This window comes from Gymnoscopelus microlampas (genome assembly GCF_963454915.1).
Source record: "Gymnoscopelus microlampas genome assembly, chromosome: 16".
Classification (NCBI taxonomy): Eukaryota; Metazoa; Chordata; class Actinopteri; order Myctophiformes; family Myctophidae; genus Gymnoscopelus; species Gymnoscopelus microlampas.
The window spans coordinates 5,315,146-5,324,977 of record NC_139953.1 but is presented as its reverse complement, the minus strand read 5'-3'; the positions used below and the strand labels follow the sequence as shown (position 1 = coordinate 5,324,977).

General features: G+C 42.9%; 1 protein-coding gene across 1 annotated transcript; it reads left to right on the top strand.

Annotated features, from left to right (window-relative positions):
• Positions 1 to 7,866: 7,866 nt before the first annotated feature.
• Positions 7,867 to 9,285, top strand: LOC311062770 (E3 ubiquitin-protein ligase TRIM39-like; the record flags this gene model as incomplete). Its single annotated transcript, XM_084081991.1, has 1 exon — positions 7,867 to 9,285. One exon carries the CDS (start codon positions 7,867 to 7,869, stop codon positions 9,283 to 9,285), a length of 1,419 nt encoding a protein of 472 aa, XP_083938117.1.
• Between the last annotated feature and the right edge of the window lie 547 nt (positions 9,286 to 9,832).

The following is a 9,832-nucleotide window of genomic DNA, read 5'->3' as shown; positions in this document are numbered from 1 at the left end:
GATCTGATGATGCGCTGCTACGAGACTGCACTGCTCCGGATAAAGATGTCCATTCCAGCCAGGATCGATGTGAAATCTTCTTACCGGGTAGGGGTGCTCCACTAGTCCGCAGGAAGTCCAAGAACCGTTCCAAAAACAAACAAAAGAAACCAAACAAAAACGAAGCGAATCCAAAGTGGTCTATTGTCTTCCTTTGTCCGACTGAGACAAGGTTTTTACTTGTGAAGTGGCGATCCTATATGCAAACATTTCGCCACTCGGCTGGGCACTTGAAACCTGTTTTTGACGCGTTCAAATAATAATGGAATGTCCAAACAATAACCTGCTGTTGGGTGAGGTTCCCGTTTATTACAGTTGTCGATTGTAGGCTTCACAGCATGTTTTATATTTTGCAAACACCCATATTAATGACGGTAAAAAACGTAAAGTCTCCCGTGTGCCCAAGCCATTTCCTTCATCCAACCCTCCTGCTTCACCTGTGACACTTAAAACTGCCGGCTCATGCCGTGGCACCCCTCCCCCCAGGGTAAACACGCCCATCAACCGGCACACAGGTAGAATGGCTCCTTCATACAGGCTTTTATTTGATGTATGATGACGCATCAATGTTGTCAGTTACTTGGAAGTCGGATGTCTGACTCGGATGTCCATCTTCCATGTAACTGACACCATTAAGCCTGTATTTACTATTTACCTTGATGTACTAAAACCTCCCTTAAATACACACTATGCTGTGTGCGTGTGTAAAACTGTCATCCTTGAGTTGAATTTCCTTTCTGTTGTCACGCACAGTATCTGCCATCGATAAAATAAAATATAATATAATACAAATCTTCACTTTCCTACATTACTAAATGCATGGTCAGTTTGTCAATTTAAATGTTTTTAAGAAATCTTTAGAAATAGCGAAAATAGCCGATCTAGGTAAATGCGCTTCTATCCTTCTATCCGAAGCGCGAGGCACCAACCTGCTCATCGGGAGCAATTAGGGGTTCAGCGTCTTGCTCAAGGACACTTCGACACTAACTCTAGGGGAGCGCCCCAGCCCGGGATCAAACTGGGAACCTTGCGGTTTTCCAGTTCACTCTACCCGGCCACTCTACCCCTGAGCCACTGCCGCCCGTGGATCAACTGGACCCACATTTATTTTGCTCTTAAGAGGGTCCCTTGCTAATAAGCCAAATACGCCTTAATACATTATAATTGCCCTCTATAACTAAAATTACAATTTAAAAACACCTTAAATATTGTATTTATTGTATAAATACCTTTTCCTCAAGGGGGACCACTGATGTGTTCTACCGTGGTACGCTGTATACGTAGTATGCCCTGTAGATTTTTTCCGTCGCCACCGTATACCTTAAAAAACTGTTCAAAACAGCGTATCTGATACGTTGATACGGTCTGATTCGCTACTGCCCAGGACTCCAGGAGTGGCTGGGGGGCAGCAAGAATGTGGGCTAACTCTGAGTTGATGGCTTATCATGTGTGTAGCTATTGTTCTTGAGGTGATAAGTAATGGCTGTGACGGAATTCACACATTAACTCAACGATGCGAATACTAATGAAGTACTCTAATCAGGCAGTGATTAGAGTACTTCATTCCTTGCGCTCTTACATGGTAATAATCCTTGCTTTGCATTGAAAATGCATCCAAGCTCGGAAGTGGTTGAGCTCAGGTGATCAGACATCAGAAACACTAGTAGAAAATCAGTACAAAGCATATTGCGTGTGGGACACACACAGGCGCGAAGCGCGCGCGCACTTTTTTTTTTACATTTAATGAATTATAGACGCGCGCATGCCGTGCGTTTTGGAGGCAGGGAATAATCATAGTATACCCTCCAAAAAAATCTAGAACACACCACTGAGGGGGACAACACCAGTCACAAGTAGGTGATGTCATTTGTCATGTGTGCTCCAGCCCAATGGAATGTATGAAATGCATGTGCTAATAAAAATGTATTTAACATATTGTTTTGATGCTCATATTAACCTTAGGAAGTAATACTCCTCGGAATGGAAACTAGTGAAAATAGTCGATCTACAAGCTCACAACGCGTTGCTATCTGAAAAGTTGTGAGATTGTAGATCGGCTATTTTCACAAGAAAGTATGTCATACATAAAAAACAACTACTCTCAAAAAAGCATTTCATGTTATTGTTTAAAAATTGCACACGTCTGAATTAACAGGGTCATGTTTTGTACAATGCAATTTAAATGTAAACTGTAATGAGTGGGATTTGAACCAGGGACCTTCGGCACATGAGGCTCACACTCTACTGGTCGAGCTATTCAATCCACAGCCTCAGACAGTGAGAAAGGAGAATCCAACAAAACAAAACAAAAGGGCGAATGAAGTACGTCATACATTGAAAATAACTACTTTCAAGTAAGCATTTCACGTTATCTTTAACAATTGCACATGCATTCATTGATACAGTCATGTTGTGTGCAATGCAATTATAATGAAGTCTACATGAGGTGGGATTCAAACCGGCAACCCTGTGGTTTCAAGGCAGATGATTAAGCGATCAAGCTATTGGACCAACACACCTGAACCCGTGAAAAAGGTCCTCACACATTTATTTGACACAGTTTCACGCAAATTGCTCAGAATTGGTTTAATTGTTTTTCAAACTGCTCAAATTGCAGACAATCTAAGGGCGGAGCTTACTGGTCAAAGTGATAGATATGTTCCTCATGAGTCAAGGCACATGTGTAAGCAGGTTTAATGGCTGTCGGCCAAACGAGGCATGACTTTTGCCTGTTTAAAATGAGCATTTTCAAAAAATTGCTATAGCGCCCCCCTTTGACCAATTGGAGTAAGATTGGTTTCAGTGATACCTGGAATGACCCTCTACATTATTGCAAAGTTTCAAACAAATGTGAGTCTGCATGTATGTGTTAGGGGCAGATGAATAATTTTCATAAAACTGCAATATTCATTGGCTTATAAAAGCTTAACGTTTTCACTTATGGAAAATCCGCTTGCTCAGGTTTGTCGGCATTGGTCCAAAGTTCATGTGTAGACAGTTTCGTGCAGATTGCTCAAAGATCCCAGAAAGCTATAGATTTTTACTGCTTTTCATATAATTTGAAATGGTGGGAGATCAAAAGGTCAGAGGTCAAAGTCAGAGTGTGAAAGTTGTTCGGCATGAGGAGACGCATGTGTGTATCGAAGTTTCATGGTTGTAGGTCGAACAGGGCATGAGTGGTACCTGTTCAAAGTTGGCATTTTTCAATTGATTGCTACAGTGCCACCCATTGGCCGATGGTTTTGAGTTTCGGGTCTTCGCCGTTTGGCACAGCCCTCTACCATATTGCCGAGTTTCGTAAAAAGTGACCACACGGTTAGGCCAGAACTACCAAAACCGGCGGAAGAATAATAATAGTGAAAGCCAAGAGATGCAATAAGGCTTCGAGAGCCTGATAGGCCTCGAAACCTTAATTAGCTTATAATAAGCAGACTTGGCAACACTGCCTTGGACGCACTGCTCTAGTCTACACCAGGTCTACACTACACAAATCCTGTGAATTGTCGATGGCTGCCCGTCTGCCAACGGGACCACCCCGTGATCGACTTAGAAGGCTTTCATGATCTACCAGTAGATCGTAATCGGCTGGTTGGTTACCCCTGGTCTACAGTATATAGCATCCCTATTCTGGGGCAAACAGCTGGCGAAAATTACCAATCAACAAGCTCACATTGCGAGACGAAAACAGGAGGGAGCCTAGAGCCCTGGGGCCTCCGGTCAACTAAGTAAAGAGTTGAAGTGGTTAAATTGTTAAATTTTAACTAAGTATATAGGTTTTCAGTTGTTACATTGTTAATTGTTAACTATAGATTTTAAGTGCCAGTGACCCCGTTGTGGGTCACTGGCACTGGCCTTCCTTCCTTCCTTCCTTCCTTCCTTCCTTCCTTCCTTCCCTCCCTCCCTCCCTCCCTCCCTCCCTCCCTCCTTCCTTCCTTCCTTCCTTCCTTCCTTCCTTCCTGCCTCCTCACCTCAGCCATCCTGTCTTCCGTCTGTAAACCTCCTCTGTAGGGTTCTGTCCAGCTGGCAGCGGAGCGGGGAGAGGCCAGGTGCAGAGAGCTTACTGAGTGAGGAGGAGGAGGAGGAGGAGGAGGAGGAGGGGGGAGGAGGAGGGGGGAGGAGGTGGGTTCTCTTGGCCCCATAAACCTCCCCGTGCTTTGGAACAAAGCTTTTAAAAGTTTCCTGTCCACTTCTTAAACCCTGTTTTATTGTTAGGCTGCAGTTAAGTGCAGACTGCAGACACACTCCATACATACAGAGAGAGAGAGAGAGAGAGAGAGAGAGAGAGAGAGAGAGAGAGAGAGAGAGAGAGAGAGAGAGAGAGCACTAATTTAATTAGACTATCCAGGGTCAGAGCGACCTCACTGGGCTGGGGGTGGACATGTTTCCCTGCATGCATGGGAAACAGGGAAAAAAGAGTGTTTTGAGCGCATTTTGAGCTTGTTGATCTGCTATTCTAGAATTGAATTTGAATCCTGAAAAGCAACAGTTCTGGACATATGAGGTTTCCACCCAACAAGAGACGATTTGATACTACTGCTAACTATCTACTGCTGGATGATAGTAGTGTGAGCAGACCGGGGTCTGGGGTGACCATGTGTCCAGTGGTGGAAAAAGTACTCAAATGTTTTACTCAAGTAAAAGTATCAATACTGCACTGTAGAAGTACTCTGTTACAAGTGAAAGTCCGGAATTAAAAATGTACTTGAGTAAAAGTACAAAAGTATTGGTATCAAAATGTACTTAAAGTACCAAAAGTAAAAGTACTAAATGTTTGAAAATAGCAGATCTACAAGCTCACAACGCGTCGCGGTGCGACACGTTGTGAGCTTATAGATCGGCTATTTTCAAATAGCCTAGGTACAGTATAAAATAGGGCTAAAGTGGTTAATGTATGTTTTAGAATGTAATAATTTATATCTGCAAAGTAACTAGTAACTAAAGTTTTCAAATAATTGTAGTGGAGTAAAAGTACAATATTTGCCTCTGAGATGTGGTGGAGTAGAAGTAAAAGTATTGGAAATTGGAAATACTCAAGTAAAGTACAAATACCTCAAAAATGTACTTAATTACAGTACTTAAGTAAATGTACTTAGTTACTTTCCACCACTGCATGTGTCTTTGAGCAGCATCTGCTTAGCCTTGGCTACGTATACCGCCCGGCGTATAATGTCCTCTGACCACTGTGTCAGTGATCTGAACTCGTCCCTGATAGGCCATCTTGACGGCCTTTGATGACGTCATCGTACATCATAATGGCATCAGAACTGAGCATTAGCCATGCAGTCGTGTGTAGGAGAGGGCTTGGCACGCAGCCAGGGTTGCCAGATCTGTTTATTATAATTTCCCCGCAAGATATTATTTGAAAATAGCAGATCTACAAGCTCACAACGTGTCGCATCGCGACGCGTTGTGAGCTTGTAGATCTGCTATTTTCAAATAGCTGATGTATACGTTAAAGTGCTCATGTGGCCCATATAGCCGCTTCTTTTGGGCTGGTTTTCCTAGACCTGGTTGCTTGTTTCTCTCACAGAATCTGGCAACACTGCACGCAGCCCTGAGGGGCTCCCCTCCCGTGTTGAGAGCCAGTGGTTCTGTCGTGGTGCAGTCCATCCTCACCTCCCCTCACCAACCTCTTAAAGCATTTACTGACAAAAAATATGTATCCACTTTTTTTAAAAGCCTCTTTTTTTCTTTTCAGGGCAAAAAAGGATCACTGAGAATTCACAAGATGTGTGTGTTGGGTGTGTGTGTGTGTGTGTGTGTGTGTGTGTGTGTGTGTGTGTGTGTGTGTGTGTGTGTCCTTGCATCTGTGTGCATGTGTGAGCGTTACATAACCAGGCCTCGGAGCAGGTGCTGAATCCGTTCCAGATGATGCAGTCATCAGCTTGGTATTAGACTACTGTTGAACACGCTCCTGAAAGGTACAATTAAGCTGTAACATAAGTGCCAACCAGGGTGTTGAGTGATCCCGCTTGAGACCAGTGGTGGAAAGTAAATAAGTACATTTACTCAAGTACTGCACTTTTTGCACGATTCTGAGGTACTTTTACCTTGCTGGAGTATCTCCAATTTTCTATACTTATACCTCTACTCCACTACATCTCAGAGACAAATACTGTACTTTTTTACTCCACTCCAATTATTTACAAAACTTTAGTTTTTTAATTACTTTGTAGATTTTGATTATTATTACAAAACCTACATTAACCACTTCAGCAGTATTCAAAGCTCACAACGTGTCGCATCTGATTGATTGATTGACATTTTTATTAGGCAAAAGAAAAACAATGTAACAATGTAAAACAACACAGTTACATTCATAATACTTTTGTCTAAAAGGTCCGACCAAAAAAGTCCTCGGCTCGTTGAGAGCTTGTAGATCTGCTATTTTCAAACAGCAAGTAAAAAATGTGAGTACTTTTTCCACCACTGCTGGAGACGCGAGTTCAACAGGCTTGGACATAAATTTAACGCGTCTTAAGTTTTATCGTGTTACTTTTATGAGATCAGCGTTTGAATTTACAAGCGAGGTGTCATCTGCGTATAGCTCATAATTCTGACGGGAGCTCCGGAGACAAAAGGAAAGCACCGACCTTTACTTGTATAAGACGGAGAGTTTGGCTCCTTTGTTGTTGCCTTTGGGAGCTTGTCCAGTATGTAAGTCTGCGCACTCTCAAAGTCTTAATTTAACCCAGCGAGTGTACAAATAGAACCAAAGGAACCCTTATGGGTGAGTAACGCTGAGAGTGTACAAATTGAACCAAATGGACTCCTTCCGGGTCCATTTGGTTCCATTTGTACACTAAATGAACATGGGTATATGTATAATCCTCAACCCCCTCTACAGGAAGGGCCAGAGCAAACTGTTCTTTCAGTAATATCAAAAAATGTGTTTAGCAAAAATTGGCCTCCTGGTGGCGCTATAACAGGACAATGTGAAAAGGATGGCATGTCCTCCTTGGCCTAGTGGGAATGTGCGTGCAAAGTTTCACGGCAATTGGACACTGCGTTTATGATTTGAGGCATTTTGACAGATCCGTGTTGATAATAGAGATAATGTGTAATGTGGCAATGTTTGGATCGATCACTATCAGCATCATTTATCATAGCCTTTACCCCATCGTCCTGTTCCTTTTAATATGGGCGCACAACGCCAAACCAATGTCAGCTCACCACACACAAAACAAGATAGGAGCTTGCGTCCAAAATGTGAAATAAACAAAACACATTTTGGGTGTATAAAACACCATGAACCATTAAATGCTCCTGAAGAGCAGGCAGTTGACTGGTATATAGTTGTCTCTGTTGTTGATGTGTACAAGGGTTAATGAGATAAGGTGTACAGCGTAAAGCACTTTGAACGGTCAAATTCCACTCTCAGACAAAAGTGTGTGTGTGTGTGTGTGTGTGTGTGTGTGTGTGTGTGTGTGTGTGTGTGTGTGTGTGTGTGTGTGTGTGTGTGTGTGTGTGTGTGCGTGTGTGTGTGTGTGTGTGTGTGTGTGTGTGTGTGTGAACTTGGCAACATGTCTGTCAAAGCTCCACCCCTTGCCACTCATCTGAGACGATAAGATTGACCAAAGATTCAGATCAAACCTACACCTTCCAGTGAGGAGGACAGACTGTCTTTCTACAGCTACAGGAGGGAATACTGACCCAGACCACTGGAACCTGCTGCTGACTCTGTCAGCTGAATGGACTTTAACAAGAACCAGGATTCACAGTGAAAGTAAACTTCAGGGAACATTCTAGAAGAGTGTTGCCATGCATTACTGACTGGCTGATTTCCTGTCATGAGCAGTGTTTGTATAACTTCACTCAAAAGAGAAAATGGCTTCCAAGTCGTCTCTCTCAGAAGAGGATTTGTCCTGTCCTGTATGTCAGGACGTCTTTAAAGATCCTGTTCTCCTGTCATGTAGCCACAACTTCTGCAAAGGCTGTCTGCAGGAATGGTGGAGAGGGAAGGAAATAAAGGAGTGTCCAGTTTGTAAGAAGAGACAATCAAGGGATGCATCCATAGACCAGGCTCTGAAGAGCCTGTGTGAGGCCTTCATACAGGAGAGACATGCACATCAGAGAGCTATAACGGGGTCTGAGGTTGAGGTTCTCTGCAGTCTGCACGCTGAGAGTTTCAAATTGTTTTGTCTGGAATGTCAACAGCCAGCGTGTGTTGTGTGTCTTCATTCAGAAAAACACGCCAACCACCGTTTCAAACCCATTGATGAAGCTGCAATGGATTACAAGGAGGAAGTCCAGAAAGCACTGAAGCCTTTACAGGAGAAGCTAGAGGTCTTTAATGAAGTGAAAACAAACCATGACCGAACAGCAGAACACCTTAAGTTCCAGACCCGACACACAGAGATGCAGATGAAGGACAAGTTTAAGAAGCTTCATCAGTTTCTACAAGAGGAAGAGGAGGCCAGCATCACTGCACTGAGGGAGGAAGAGCAGCAGAAGAGTCAGATGATGAAGGAGAAGATTGAGGGTCTGAACAGAGACATATTCACCCTTTCACACACAATCAGAGCCATAGAGGAGGAGCTGAGAGCTGAACACATCCCATTCCTGCAGAACTGCAAGACCACAAGGGAAAGAGTCCAGTTCACGCTGCCAGACCCACAGCTGGTCACAGCTGGAGCACTGATAGATGAGGTCAAACACCTGGGCAACCTGACCTTCAGAGTCTGGGACAAGATGAAGGACATTGTCTCCTACACTCCTATCATTCTGGACCCCAACACTGCCCATCCAGATCTCATCCTGTCTGATGATCTGACCAGTGTGAGACGTGGAGAGAGACAGAAGCTTCCTGACAACCCAGAGAGGTTTGGCCTCAATAGCTATGTCCTGAGTTCTGAGGGCTTTAACTCAGGGACTCACAGCTGGGATGTTGAGGTTGGAGACAATGCATGCTGGTCACTGGGTGTGTTAGCAGAGTCTTTTGAGAGGAAGGGATCCAGAGGGGGTCAATACTGGAAAATAACGTTTCATGAAGGTAAATACGCAGCATTCTCCTCATCAGTGTACAAAATTGATCTCTCAGTGAAGCAAACTCCCCAGAGGATCAGAATCCAGCTGGACTGGAACACAGGAATGCTGTCCTTCTCTGATCTTGGTACTAACACACACATACACACCTTCAGGACCTTCACACGCAGTTTAACTGACACACGCTTTCCATTCATTTGGACTAATCATACTCTCCCTCTGAAGATGTTACCAGGGAAGGTCTGTGTAACTGTGGAATAACGTAGTTAGACATGATGATGATGATGATGATGATGATGATGATGATGATGATGATGATAAGCTATAAACACTTTAAAGGGGAATATGATCAATTGTAATTGTTATTATTACTATACATTAAAACAATAGTAATAATTTTGAGGAGTCGGGGTACTTTATTATTTAAATCGTACCAGACATATATGATACTTTTACTGTTGTACTTATAGATTTTTTATTGAACAATTTCATTCATCATTTTTATTTCCCCTTATGTAATTATTGTTTTATTTAGAGTGTAGAGAGGCAATTCACTACCCAGTACTATTCACCAAATAGTGACTATTCACCAACCACTGCACCATATTCAGTATCATTTTGACATATTCTTCTGAAAATAATTTGGCAACTATATTTAGCTTTGATTTCTATTAAAATTATAGATCTGGAAAAAAAATATCTCTGTATTGAAATTGTGTTCAAACCAAATAAACATCTACTGTACCATACAACAGCGGTGTGATTTCAGTTCATTTGCATCACATATAATATCGGCCCCTCATTTAAG